We start from the raw sequence: 14285 nt of genomic DNA on the forward strand, positions 1-14285 counted from the left end.
CGTCAAGAAGGCCGGCAAGGCGCAGAAGAATGTGCGCGCCACGGACAAGAAGAAGAAGAAGCGCCGCAGGAAGGAGAGCTTCTCCATCTACATCTATAAGGTGCTGAAGCAGGTGCACCCCGACACTGGTGTCTCCAGCAAGGCCATGTCCATCATGAACAGCTTCGTGAACGACATCTTCGAGCGTATCGCCGCCGAGTCGTCACGCCTTGCTCACTACAACAAGCGCTCGACCATCACGAGCCGGGAGATCCAGACCGCGGTGCGCCTGTTGCTGCCCGGAGAGCTGGCCAAGCACGCGGTGTCCGAGGGCACAAAAGCCGTCACCAAGTACACCAGCTCCAAGTAGGCGTGCGTCGTGGGCCACAGCGAGCGGCGACAAAAATCAACGGCTCTTCTCAGAGCCACCCAAATTGTTTGCGTCGGCATAGGGGTTGTGCTGAGAGATTCGGCTCCAAATCCATCCTCTTCTCTCTGTTGAACACCGCTAGCAGGAGCGTTGGTGTGCCGCGCTCGACGTGTGTGCTCGGGGAGGTTGAACAGGTAAATTAGAGAGAAGACCGAGTGCGCGGAGAAAAGTGCCACAAGTACGGTAATGGAGGGAAAACCAGGAGCGTGGTAATTTAAAAAAAAAAAAAAAAAACAGGGGGAAGGTGGCCGCTTGTCTCAAAAGGTAACATGAACTCGAGTGTGTTCAGCTCTAGGGGAATGATAGAATAGGAAACTCGCGTCAGCGCTTGCCCGAGCAACTCCGACATGTCGGGCCAAATATGAAGGGGTATACACGGTATGCAGTGCATGCGGAGAGAAGGAAACTGCCGAACACTTGATAATGCTATGTAAAGGGCTTCACCTTATAGTTTAGAATGATGGCGCAGAGTTTTTCAAAAGCACCGGGGTTTAGAGACGGGGGAGGGCAAAATAGACTTTAGGCGGGTAGAATTAACTAGAAGGTGGTTATCTTATTGGTGGCTAAAGTCAAGGCAAGAGTGAAAACTAAACCATTCACTGCAAAGCACCGCGGTCCTATACTTCACTATTTAAAGAGAGAAAAAAACTGTAGCTGTTTGTTAGGTCAGCATTATGGCTAGGTGGTGATAGCTGCCGACCGATGTGAAGGGTACAGCCACATTCATCTGACAGCGCAGAGTTCCTTCTCTGCCACGCCATTAATTTGTTTACGAAATTGGGGCATTTATTTCTTGAGAGCGCAGGGCAGGCCCGTTTCGAGACTGTAGGAGGAGTGAATGTAGCTTAAAGTGCGTGGCGCGGTGAAAAATGTGCGGAAGCATTGATGCAAGAAAAGATAGGGGAGAAATATATAGACGCATGTGACAATAGCTGTAGAAGCAGAAAAGCGTGGCGGCGAACTGCATGCTAATTATTGTCCGAAAGCAAAGTATCGACAGCCCGAGTGAAGGAAAAAAAAAAAAAAAAGAACTGTGCGTACGCATGACAGGGGTACCACGCAGGTGATTTATATAGTGCACAAAGAAGTACGAAATCCAGTAAAGAAAGTCGGTCGACAGGAGGTATGGGCATTTCCCGTTTTCGCACCGAGTGCTCCGTTTGCGCGTCGCCGAAAGAAACATAGCCAGGCCGGCCAGCAAACGACACTGCTCGGCTTGACGTTTACATAATCACACGGTGTAGCGGAACACTGTGTTCTCTTCGAAAGAACAAATGCGCCTGTGCTAGGCACAAATGAGTGGTACGTTCCATTCGGAATGTGGTGGGAAACTTACCTTAAATGAATGAGCGGACGCACCGTTTATTTCCGCTTTGTTTTAGATTACTGACTATGTTCGGCGGGTCGACAGTGCATTTGTATGAAGCTTTCAAGCGCGATCATTTTGTAATTTCGCATCGTGCGTCCCTGCCACCAGTTCGGGGAAGGAATACTTTCAATATGGGAACCCTCATGATTGTGAAAGATGAAACTGCGACTACTTAAACACACTTGCACCACAGAAATGGCACGCGCAGTTTGGTATTGGGGCACGTGAGAAGGGAATACAATAGATGGGCATTGGCGCGCATCTTTTTTTCTTATTGATATGATATGTAAGGAGATGTCGGCGCACCATTATGGCGCCGGCTACTCCTTGGCCGTTGAGTTAAACTTGAACACGTATCTTGAAGCAAAACGTACAAAGCAGTGCATGGAAAGTAGAAAACTCGGGCAGAGATATGCAAAGACACACTTACACTTATACGCACATATCAGAACACAATGGTAAGTAAATGTTCGAAAGTCAATGAATGAAGTCTCTGATATAATGTCCCTCGTTAATATTCGGTCCACCAGCACAAAACAGTAGAGCACACGTCTGGTCCGTATAAAGATGCATTCGCTCGTGCGTACATAATTGTCGACACGTCATTCATTTCACAACACACACATGATGAGAGTCACGTGATACTGTACATAATAAGTACATTTGTTACAAATGAAAGTTCGTTATTTCTTAATACTTATCAGCAATCCCGCTGTCTTGTAAAGAACGCGTTGATGCTTTTAAAGCGTGCGACTGTAAAACTCGAGTAGGCCACGGACCCAGAAGTTTCTTCATGTTAAACGGTCTGCGGTCTAATGCCAACTGTTCGGACTTAAGACGGCGTCTCGTGATGTGGACAGTCTACGAGAAGGTGACATACGTCTTCATCTATCAATCCGCATTCGCATTCGGGACTTTCAGCTCTGCCGTGTCTGTGCAAAGAAAAAAAAAAAAAACAAATGTTTTGTGTATGCCGTGCCTAGCCTCAATCGGTCAATTAGAGTTTCCGATATTCTATCTAATGCCAGCGTAATTTTTAATTCAATAAATGGATCGATGTGGTATAAATCGCACCTCTTTGTACTTTGGTCAAACCAAGCAGTTTTGCTCATTCTGAAAGTTGTATTCTTTATAATACTACGCAATTCACTTTTTTCGAAATATTGGTTGCCACGATGTGTAGACCTACTTTGTGTGCTCTGGACGGCTCTGGAAGGCCAACTGCAAATCTTCTTTGCACAGCTGATGCCGTCCGGATAGTCGTTGATAGATTACTTAACAGGTTGTCAGCCTCCGAAGGTATTATGTAAGCGAAAGTACGCATGCGTAAAACATGCAGCGAACGAACACTCTTCCAACGCTGTAAAGAAGAAAGAATGCATAAAGGGTGGTGCATTTTACGCTCCAATCTCGTCCTATGTAAGGCGCTTTAGAGTTAGGGCTGTTTTGCCTGTAATTGCGTGACCCTTGCAGGGTTCCTCACAGTGCAACCGTGCACTTGAAACGGGCAGGTGTTGAACCACCCCGCAAGGAGATGGGGAAACTTCGCTGCGACCGGACCGCTTGACAGTCCGTGTTTACGGGAGGAGAGGCGCGCCCGAGAGGAGGTGCGCTCTCACTCTCTGCCGTCCCCGTGAATGCTGAAATGAGCGCGGTCGCGTTGCGTGGCTTCGGTGAAACTGCCGTATCGCGATATGTAGTGGAGCTGCCACAGTAAAATTTGAGACACGCGTAGCCAGCCAAAGGTGCTGTTACTTTGCCGAATTTCACGTGCCGGCGTCCACAACAACGCGAGCACGCTTTGTTTAGAAATTCCCGGCCATGAGGCCGTGCCCGGACCGCGTGTGTTAGTCCCTTGGTTTGGCGACAAGGATGGCGTCAAAGTGACGCCGTGAAACGGGTTTCGTGCGTGCAAATGAGGCATTGATGTGATTAGAGAGAAAGCGAGAACATAGAAAAGAAAAAAAAAAAGAGGGAGGGGGCACACGCCGGGGACGAGTAGTCGCAAAGTGTTAAGTGTGCAGTTTATTTACGTGCGGCACACAGGTAAGCTGTTGCAGCTGTGAGTTTTGACAAATATTGCGTGTGTCATGTTCAGTGGACACGATGAAACGTTTTTTAGCGAACGCGTTGTATCCGCTGGGCTTGTACGTACGCGTACATGAATTGTCGCTTACTCGGTTTGATGTCTCCTTGCCGCTGGGGCAGCTGATACGACTGATACGCCATTTTGCAGCAGTGAAGGGTGCGTGAATGAATGGGCAAGAAACTTAGCAACAGTAACGAGAAAAGAATTAAAAACAAACAAACAAACGAAAGCATGTTTGCCGTGTATATTCAATCTTGTAGTGCAGAAAAATAGTCAGTGCAGCAACCTGCGCGGCCAACGCGCTCCTCGCGAAGAAAAGAGGGAGAGAGACGAGCTGGCCGCCGACCAACCGGCGTGCGCCGTTCGCCTTCCTCCTCAGTCTCGCGGGCCGGCGCCGACACCGCGACTCGATCGTGTGGAGCATTCGCTTTCCGGGCGCGTTTCGAAGCAGAAGCAGAAACTTCGGAAGCCGTCATGTCTGGCCGTGGCAAAGGTGGCAAAGGGCTGGGGAAGGGTGGCGCCAAGCGTCATCGAAAGGTGTTGCGTGACAACATCCAGGGCATAACCAAGCCGGCCATCCGTCGTCTGGCGCGCCGTGGCGGTGTCAAGCGCATCTCTGGCCTCATCTACGAGGAAACTCGCGGCGTTCTCAAGGTGTTCCTCGAGAACGTCATCCGCGATGCCGTCACTTACACCGAGCACGCCAAAAGGAAGACCGTGACAGCCATGGACGTCGTGTACGCCCTCAAGCGTCAGGGCCGCACCCTGTACGGATTCGGAGGCTAAGAAGCCAGCGGCGTCGCCTGCAGCCAGCCAACGAGAACACAACAGCCCTCTTCAGGGCTACCCACTTGATGCTTCGGCAGTGTGATCCCAGCGGTTCGCCATACCCGCCCGTCCCTCTTTGCAATATCATTGCGTCATCGCTCAGGTGAGCAGCACCTCGTGTAGTAGTAGCTTGATCGCGCTGGGTACTTGTCACGTTCACCGCATTTCGTTCGCGTCGTCGTCTTTCTCCTGGGTCTGCATGCACGAATCAATCGCCGCATCTGCGAGTTCTTCCTCTCCTTCCTGCAAGCCAAGCTGCTAAAACGGGCCCGTCAAGCGAACGTCGCCTAGTTACCTTATCGCGCGAAGGAAGAAGCCGAGCGCAGCGTTCTACCCTGGTCACTGCATTCTTGGAGACACGACTATGCTCAGGAAGCACGAACTCGCTTTTTTCTTTGGAATGCCCACTACACGATCGCGTCACGTTGTGTCAAAATAAATAAAAACGCACTATGTTCTACCGTGGGGCACCCAGACGAAGAAGGGATGAGTACTTACAAATGAAAAAATTGATTGTGACAGGTTGGTCGTGTTTACCGCGCCCGCTGTGCACTCAGAAGTGCCCCATTCAATAACACATTGTGTACATTGTCACGCCTAATAATTTTTGTTTGTTTTTTTTTTTCTTTCACACCTGGCGCTGCCGAGCTGCAAAATACAAAAAAAAAAGAAAGAAAAGTGGAAGGGGATGTTTAAACAGAATTTCTGCGCAAGTCAGAAGCAAGTACACAATAAGCGCTGCCCATGCAGCGTGCTGAGGGAAGCTGCACTTGATAGAAGTGGCACTCATGTACTGTACTGGTGCTGCGAACACTGCAGTTGTGAAAGCTTTACTTGGACGGACAGCTACGCAACAAGTGTTTCCATTTCGCCGGCAGAGGTGGTCACTCTAGGGAGGCTGGCTTCGCCGCCCACGCGAGGGGGGGGGGGGGGGGGACTAGCCCATGATGTAAACGCGAGAGGTTCGAGCGCGGGAAATTCGAAAGCAAGGCGCGCTCGCGTGAGCCTGCCGTCAGATGGCGACACCAACCCACGAGCATTGCATTTTCAAGTGCACCCTTGGTTTCCCACCCACCTCCGCACAGGACGAGGCGTGTCGAATGTGTAACCAAGGCGCACGACAGTGGTTCTGCTCAGGCAAGCCTACCTATAACAAAAATTGTTCTCCAAGTGTGTACCTTCATTTTCTCGTGAAAATGTGAAAGAGGAGTGAATGGGACTTTTTGAGGCGCGTGTTGATCTTCGTTTCTATTATGATTATTATTTTTCACCCTTTCATTGAGTCCATTTCCTGCTTTTTGTGCCACATATTTTTTTTTCTTTTTTAGTTTGAAGGCTTTATCAATTCTAATTTTGTTAATGTTGTGTATTCTTGTCAGCTGTGGTGTTCTGTTGCCGCCACCGCCACTGCCTTATGTACATTGGGGGGTGAGAACTTAGTCAAGCGGATAATCGCTTTTATTCTCACCCCCTCCATCAACTGTGTATTGGTGGAAAAATAAACCATTATTATTATATTATTATTATTATATTTAGCACTTAGAGGTGGGGGGGGGGGGGGATTGCTGATGTGTAAGATGGAAAAGAAGAGGAAGGTGAGCCCCGAAACTGTCTGCATCAGGATGCGACACCTCAGCGGTAGCTCACAAGGGATGGGGGGTGAGGAGGGATTAAAAGGATAGGAATAAAGGTGTAGAGAAAGAGAGATGAGGGAAGCCAGAGTGAGACGACATATCGAGGGAATAGGAGTAAAAATGAAAGCAAACATTCGAACGCAAACACCCCGTACATCCAACCGCCATTGAGCGCACCTAGTAGTTTGGCAAGTATGTATGAGTGATTCTTAAGAGGGAAAGGAAGATAAAATTGAGTCCCGTTACTGTCTGCGATTGAGCAAGTAGGCGCGCTCAGTGGCAGTTGGATGTACGGGGTGTTTGTGTTAGAATGTTTTGTTGCGTTTTACTCCTTGTCGTTGCGCGGACGTGTATGCATATACCAACACTGCCGGTGGTCTCTCGTCGTCTTCGCCCATCTACGTAATGGTCGCAAATAAGCGACAACGCAAGGAGCAAGTTTTTTTGGCGTGGCAGTGCGCATTTGCCCTCGGTGATGCGAGGCGCTCTAGTGCGATGCGCGCTGTTGGCGTGAATGGTGGCGTCTCGCACTCCGTCGCGCCGCTTCGGGAAGCGACGAGCTACAGCGTCGATTGATGTGTTGCCTGGAAGGCGAAAGAAATGCGCAGCAGGCTGTATTGTACAGCGGTAGTGGTTTCGTTTCGGTGTACCTCTTTGCAGCCGCGAACTGCACGGTTGCCCGAAAATGAGCGCCAGCCAGCATCCTGGCGTACGCTTCCGCGCTCGCACGCGGACGGGTTCTCACGCTTCGGCCAATGGGAGGGAGAGAGATGGGTCGTGCGGCGAAGCCGCTTTTGCCGATCTCCGGCAGGAGCGCAGTTTCGCTCCGTCAGTCGAGGTGATCGGACGCACGCAGCATGGCCCGAACTAAACAAACCGCGCGCAAGAGTACTGGAGGCAAGGCTCCGCGTAAGCAGCTTGCTACCAAGGCTGCTCGCAAGAGTGCCCCTGCCACAGGCGGGGTGAAGAAACCTCACCGTTACAGGCCTGGAACCGTGGCCCTGCGTGAAATTCGCCGATACCAGAAGTCGACCGAACTGCTGATCCGCAAGCTTCCCTTTCAGCGCCTGGTGCGGGAAATCGCTCAGGACTTCAAGACGGACCTCCGTTTCCAGAGTTCTGCCGTGATGGCCCTACAGGAAGCTAGCGAGGCCTACCTCGTTGGTCTTTTCGAAGACACCAACCTGTGCGCCATCCACGCTAAGCGCGTCACCATCATGCCAAAGGACATCCAGCTGGCTCGGCGCATTCGCGGTGAGCGCGCCTAAGTTTGGCTGCTCCCTGCGCTTCGGTCGACAGGCAAGCAACAACAAACGGTCCTTCTCAGGACCACCAACGTGTCTGCTTTGGCTACGAGACCACTCCAGGCCACGTACTCCGGCCGCACCCTCTTTTGCTGTCATGTTTTGTACGTACGTGGCTGCCGTTGTCTAGCGCGCGGAAGAACGGAACGTCGGCGCGTCGTTATTACGAAGAAATGGCTCAGCTTTGACAAATTCAAGGTAAAAGTGTGTATCATTATGAGTAGACAGAGAAAAGGTAGGCTAGCTTCAGTCGGTGTGTGTGCAGCAGCCGTGCTGCGAACCTGTGGTGTGTCAATTTCATTTATGTGTTTACCTTTTTGCCCGCCGCTTGTAAGGTGTTTTTGAGGGCTTCTGTTTGCGTAACGCCATGGTGACTTGGGCTGCTGGACCCCGGCGCAACTTTTGGGTGCACTCGTAGGAGGTGATGAAGTTTTACCGAGAGACGAAATAAACAATTGTATCGGGCCAGTTGGTAAGGATCCATCTCGCTAGGAAGCGCAGCCACTATTACACAGACCTCACAACACAAGCGCTTAACTTCAACTGAACTTTCATTGCAAACGTCAGAGTTTATAAAAGGGGTGAACAGAGAAAAAGAATAGTAAAAGGTAGACAACAAAAAGCACACGTGCCAGTCCCGCACATTACTGTCTGTTATTCTCTATCACCCCATCCAAAAAACAGTTCTTTCCGCGTGAGCGCGATAGAGAGTGCACTAACGCACTCGAAATCATCGCGTGTCATTTCCTTTCATTTCTTTTGAAGCTGAACAAGTTTTTGTGCCATATTCTGGACAATTTTTTTTTTTTTTTGCAATAAACGTTTAGTTGAAGTTAAGCGCTTGTGTTGTGTGTTCTGTGTAATAGTGGCTGCGCTGCCTAGCAAGATAGACGAAATAAATTGTGTTAGAAGCACCAAATGGAATGCGCTAACGGCGGGTTCTCTCTCTCTCCTTTTTTTTTTTTTTTTACCTTACGTTTGTTTTTCTATTCAAAGGTATTAAATTTACTCTGTCCCTGTGCTGACCCGTTCAGGTGTCATCGTAAGGATAGACGGTTACGTGTGGAGCTTTTTTTTTTTTTTTTTTATGAGAAATGACAACGCTTACATGCTCTTTTCTGTCTTTTTCGGTGCCGAGCTGCGTGATTTGGTTGTCTCTTTGCAGCATTTGGCGTCGCGCACTTGTGGCTAACTGATGTCGCGAGGAAATATATATAAAGTATAGAAAAACAAACACGCTTGAGGGTACGAACAGAGCCATCGTGACTGCGAAGCGAAACACGGCCGCGTCACCTGTTTGGGTGGTCCTTAGAAGGACCGTTTGGGGAATGCGGCGAGCGCGCGGAAGGGGTGCTCGCTTACGCCTTCTTCTCCGTCTTCTTTGGAAGAAGCACGGCTTGAATGTTGGGCAACACACCGCCCTGCGCGATGGTGACGCCGGAAAGCAGTTTGTTCAGCTCCTCGTCGTTGCGGATGGCGAGCTGCAAGTGACGGGGGATGATCCGGGTCTTCTTGTTGTCACGAGCGGCGTTGCCCGCCAGCTCGAGCACCTCGGCGGCCAGGTACTCGAGTACGGCAGCCAGGTAGACCGGAGCGCCAGCTCCGACGCGCTCGGCGTAGTTTCCCTTGCGTAGGAGGCGGTGAATACGGCCCACGGGGAACTGAAGCCCCGCGCGGCTAGAACGGGTCTTGCTCTTGCCTTTCGCCTTGCCGCCCTTGCCACGTCCGGACATGGTGTTGCTTTTCGCTTGGTACGACGCCGGTTGCCGAAAACAAGAAAGCTGCTGCCTTCTGAGATGAGAGCCGTGCTCGAATGGTTTCCGTTGCCACCATCGCGCGCCGCCGCTCGCGGGGAACGGATGAGAGTGTGAGAGAGAGAAGCCGTGCGAACCAATGGGGCGCGCGCGTTGTGCTGATCTCGTCAACACCCCTCGCTCATATTTAAGCGCGGCGAGACGGGGGGACACGAAACCTCGACGAGGGACAACTTCCTGGCCTGCTCGAGGGATACAACAGCGTCTGGCGCTCGGGTGCATTTCCGGCGACGTGGAAGGAGGCGATCGTCGTTCCGGTGCGCAAGAGGGGCAAGCCCGCGTCGGAACCGACCTCATACAGGCCGGTTTCGCTTACGTCAGCTGCCGGGAAAGTGATGGAAGCCATGGCCCTCAAGCGACTCGAGTGGATTGCTGCGGCCCTGAACTTCCTGGCGGACGTCCAGAGCGGCTTCCGCTGTCACCGGTCAACTGCGGACTGCATCTCCGACGTTGTCACCACGCTGGAGGATGCAAAGCTCCGCGGTGAAGCCGGATATTTGGTTCTCCTCGACATAAAGAGTGCCTTCGATCGCCTGCCTCATGCGGCCGTTTTGGACGCTGTTCGTGCTATGGGTGTGTGTGGCAGGCTTCTCGGGTACGTCGAGGAGTTCCTGGGGGGCAGAACGTTCCGTGTCCGCGTTGGTGGCGACCTCAGCGCGCCTCGCCCGTCCACTGCCGGTGTGCCGCAGGGCAGCATCTTGGGCCCCATGCTGTTCAACCTCGCCCTCGCGCGCATCGTCGACTACATCCCACGAGACTTGGAGTACGAGGTGCGCATTGCCATCTATGCGGACGACATCGCCCTCTTTGCGAGTGGACCCACTCCGCGCGGGCTGCAGGTGCGACAGAGCCTCAACCGCTCTCTCGAGGCCGTGGACGATTACATCACGAGCATTGGGCTTCAGCTCTCCACGGCCAAGACGGAAGCGCTTCTCGTTCACCCAACCATCAAGGGACGATACGAGGTCGGCCGCCTCAAGTTCCGGGGACGTGTTCTGCCGTGGCGACGATCGGTCCAATACCTCGGCATCACGATCGATCACCGCTTGAGCTGGAAGCCAGCCGTTGCCAGCCACCGGACAAGCTGTCGCAGAGTCGCAGGAGCGGCATCCTCTCTCCTCGCGAGGGGCAAAGGCTGTTCACCAGACATTGCCCTGAGGATGTACAACGCCGTAGCCGGAGCCAGGGCCCTCTACGCATTCTCCTGCATCACCCTGCGACCGCCACAGTGGGAAACTCTCGAGAGGGCACATCGCGGCGTCATCCGCCGCCTCTTTGGAATGCCTCGGGCGTCTCCAGTGGGCGTGACGTATGCCGAGACGGGCCAGTTTCCCCTCTCGCTCAGAGCCAAGGCTTGTGCCCTGCGTCACGTCGAGCGCATGCACATGACGAGAGGGGGAAAGGCACTCGTACATCGTCTGCTATCGCTGCCCGACACTGGTATGGGCCGCAGTGCACTGGAGTACGCCAGCCTCATCTCGGGAGCTCCATTCGCAGGCCTCCTGCCTATCCCTCCTCACTGGGACTCCCGGCTGCCCATTTCGACCAGGGTTCCGGGTGTACGCAGCAAGGGGAACACAGCTCGAGCTGCCCTTCTACAGGAGACCTGTGCACTGATCGAGCAGCGGTACTCCGGCCATCTCCATGTTTACACGGACGGCTCGGTGAAGGGGGACGGATCGGCTGCTGCTGCAAGCGTCATCCCGGCGCTCCGAGACGAGAGGAAGTGTCGTCTTCCACTCCCGGCGACTTCGACGACCGCTGAGCTCGCGGCTCTGAACCTTGCGGCCGATCAGCTGGTCGAATTCCTCCCGTCTTCGGCCGTCATCTTCTGCGATTCTAGGGCGGCCCTCCTCACCCTTGCGAGGGGCGAAAATGGCTCTTCGATCGCACAGCGCCTCACGCGCAAGTTCACCGTAATCGTGCGCAGTGGGTGTGATGTGTCGTTTCAGTGGGTGCCCTCACACGTCGGAGTGCGCGGCAACGAGGCAGCCGACGAGCTCGCAAGGGACGCCCACGACCCTTCCACTCCCACAACGAACTTCGTTCGGGACTACGATGTGGCGCGACTCGTAATCGCACGCCACGTCCGAACTCTACACCCAGACCCCCGCACAGCAGCCGGCAAGCCTGTGCCCCGCCTGCCGTCAACGGGAATCGGTCGGCGTGCTCGTGCTTTCCTGCTGCGCCTTCGTGCTGGATGCGGCCGAACAGCGCAACTGCTCTCTAAACGGCGTGGCAGTGGCAGCCCTTCGTGTGTGCAGTGTCCGGCAGAGGAGACCGTTGAACACATTTTGTGCCAGTGCCCAGGATACACAGACATTCGTCGCCGGCTCTGCGACAACTACGGGAAACTCGGCCTGCCACACGTGAGTGCAGAACACTTGCTGTTCCCCTCGGCGAACGTGGCAACACTTCGCCGGGCGTTCTATGCGCTCCTGGATTTCTTTGGCGACGCGAACCTTTTCACGCGCCTCTAAAGAGGCCCGTTGCATTCCCACGTGTTGTTGTTTTCTGTGCCGCGCGCCACGCCCCCTCGGAGTCCCACGTGACTGTTTACGTAGCCACCCCCACCTGCCTGACGGCCTTCTTCTCTCCTACGGATCCTCTCCCGTCAGAGCGGACACTCTCTCCCCTTCCCTCGTGGTTGCGGAGCGCCCAAACTTCTTGCCTGTTCGGTGGTGTGTGTGTGCGTGTGAGTGATTTTTTTTTTTTTTCCCCACTACTCGGGCGCATTCATCGTCTCCGGCTTCTCGGCGGTCTTTCACTCGGTTGCGTGTGCTGCGTTGTTTCATGCGCGCGTGCGCGGGGCCAGTGATCGAATGCATTTCACCACTCTATTCTTACCTCTTCTCTTCTGTCTCTTTCATTCCCATTCCCCCTTCCCTGCGCTTTCCTGTGGAGGTGCCCTCATTACGAGAGGCAGTAACGGGACAGCGCTTTTCTCTTCCTTTTCCTCGTTCATAGCCAATCAGACGGGGGGACACGCGCATTCGACTCTGGTCTCGCGTGCGTGTTGTGTGAAATCATGCCTCCCCAACCGTCTGGCAAAGCCGTCAAGAAGGCCGGCAAGGCGCAGAAGAATGTGCGCGCCACGGACAAGAAGAAGAAGAAGCGCCGCAGGAAGGAGAGCTTCTCCATCTACATCTATAAGGTGCTGAAGCAGGTGCACCCCGACACTGGTGTCTCCAGCAAGGCCATGTCCATCATGAACAGCTTCGTGAACGACATCTTCGAGCGTATCGCCGCCGAGTCGTCACGCCTTGCTCACTACAACAAGCGCTCGACCATCACGAGCCGGGAGATCCAGACCGCGGTGCGCCTGTTGCTGCCCGGAGAGCTGGCCAAGCACGCGGTGTCCGAGGGCACAAAAGCCGTCACCAAGTACACCAGCTCCAAGTAGGCGTGCGTCGTGGGCCACAGCGAGCGGCGACAAAAATCAACGGCTCTTCTCAGAGCCACCCAAATTGTTTGCGTCGGCATAGGGGTTGTGCTGAGAGATTCGGCTCCAAATCCATCCTCTTCTCTCTGTTGAACACCGCTAGCAGGAGCGTTGGTGTGCCGCGCTCGACGTGTGTGCTCGGGGAGGTTGAACAGGTAAATTAGAGAGAAGACCGAGTGCGCGGAGAAAAGTGCCACAAGTACGGTAATGGAGGGAAAACCAGGAGCGTGGTAATTTAAAAAAAAAAAAAAAAAAACAGGGGGAAGGTGGCCGCTTGTCTCAAAAGGTAACATGAACTCGAGTGTGTTCAGCTCTAGGGGAATGATAGAATAGGAAACTCGCGTCAGCGCTTGCCCGAGCAACTCCGACATGTCGGGCCAAATATGAAGGGGTATACACGGTATGCAGTGCATGCGGAGAGAAGGAAACTGCCGAACACTTGATAATGCTATGTAAAGGGCTTCACCTTATAGTTTAGAATGATGGCGCAGAGTTTTTCAAAAGCACCGGGGTTTAGAGACGGGGGAGGGCAAAATAGACTTTAGGCGGGTAGAATTAACTAGAAGGTGGTTATCTTATTGGTGGCTAAAGTCAAGGCAAGAGTGAAAACTAAACCATTCACTGCAAAGCACCGCGGTCCTATACTTCACTATTTAAAGAGAGAAAAAAACTGTAGCTGTTTGTTAGGTCAGCATTATGGCTAGGTGGTGATAGCTGCCGACCGATGTGAAGGGTACAGCCACATTCATCTGACAGCGCAGAGTTCCTTCTCTGCCACGCCATTAATTTGTTTACGAAATTGGGGCATTTATTTCTTGAGAGCGCAGGGCAGGCCCGTTTCGAGACTGTAGGAGGAGTGAATGTAGCTTAAAGTGCGTGGCGCGGTGAAAAATGTGCGGAAGCATTGATGCAAGAAAAGATAGGGGAGAAATATATAGACGCATGTGACAATAGCTGTAGAAGCAGAAAAGCGTGGCGGCGAACTGCATGCTAATTATTGTCCGAAAGCAAAGTATCGACAGCCCGAGTGAAGGAAAAAAAAAAAAAAAAGAACTGTGCGTACGCATGACAGGGGTACCACGCAGGTGATTTATATAGTGCACAAAGAAGTACGAAATCCAGTAAAGAAAGTCGGTCGACAGGAGGTATGGGCATTTCCCGTTTTCGCACCGAGTGCTCCGTTTGCGCGTCGCCGAAAGAAACATAGCCAGGCCGGCCAGCAAACGACACTGCTCGGCTTGACGTTTACATAATCACACGGTGTAGCGGAACACTGTGTTCTCTTCGAAAGAACAAATGCGCCTGTGCTAGGCACAAATGAGTGGTACGTTCCATTCGGAATGTGGTGGGAAACTTACCTTAAATGAATGAGCGGACGCACCGTTTATTTCCGCTT

General features: G+C 52.9%; 1 protein-coding gene across 1 annotated transcript; it reads left to right on the forward strand.

Annotated features, from left to right (window-relative positions):
* Positions 1-9579: 9579 nt before the first annotated feature.
* On the forward strand, positions 9580-11927 carry LOC119161854 (uncharacterized; the record flags this gene model as incomplete). Its single annotated transcript, XM_075886075.1, has 1 exon — positions 9580-11927. A coding segment is annotated over one exon (2348 nt), but the record flags the coding sequence as incomplete, so codon positions are not given.
* Positions 11928-14285: the final 2358 nt, after the last annotated feature.

The sequence above is a fragment of the Rhipicephalus microplus genome, unplaced genomic scaffold, assembly GCF_043290135.1.
Source record: "Rhipicephalus microplus isolate Deutch F79 unplaced genomic scaffold, USDA_Rmic scaffold_720, whole genome shotgun sequence".
NCBI lineage: Eukaryota > Metazoa > Arthropoda > Arachnida > Ixodida > Ixodidae > Rhipicephalus > Rhipicephalus microplus.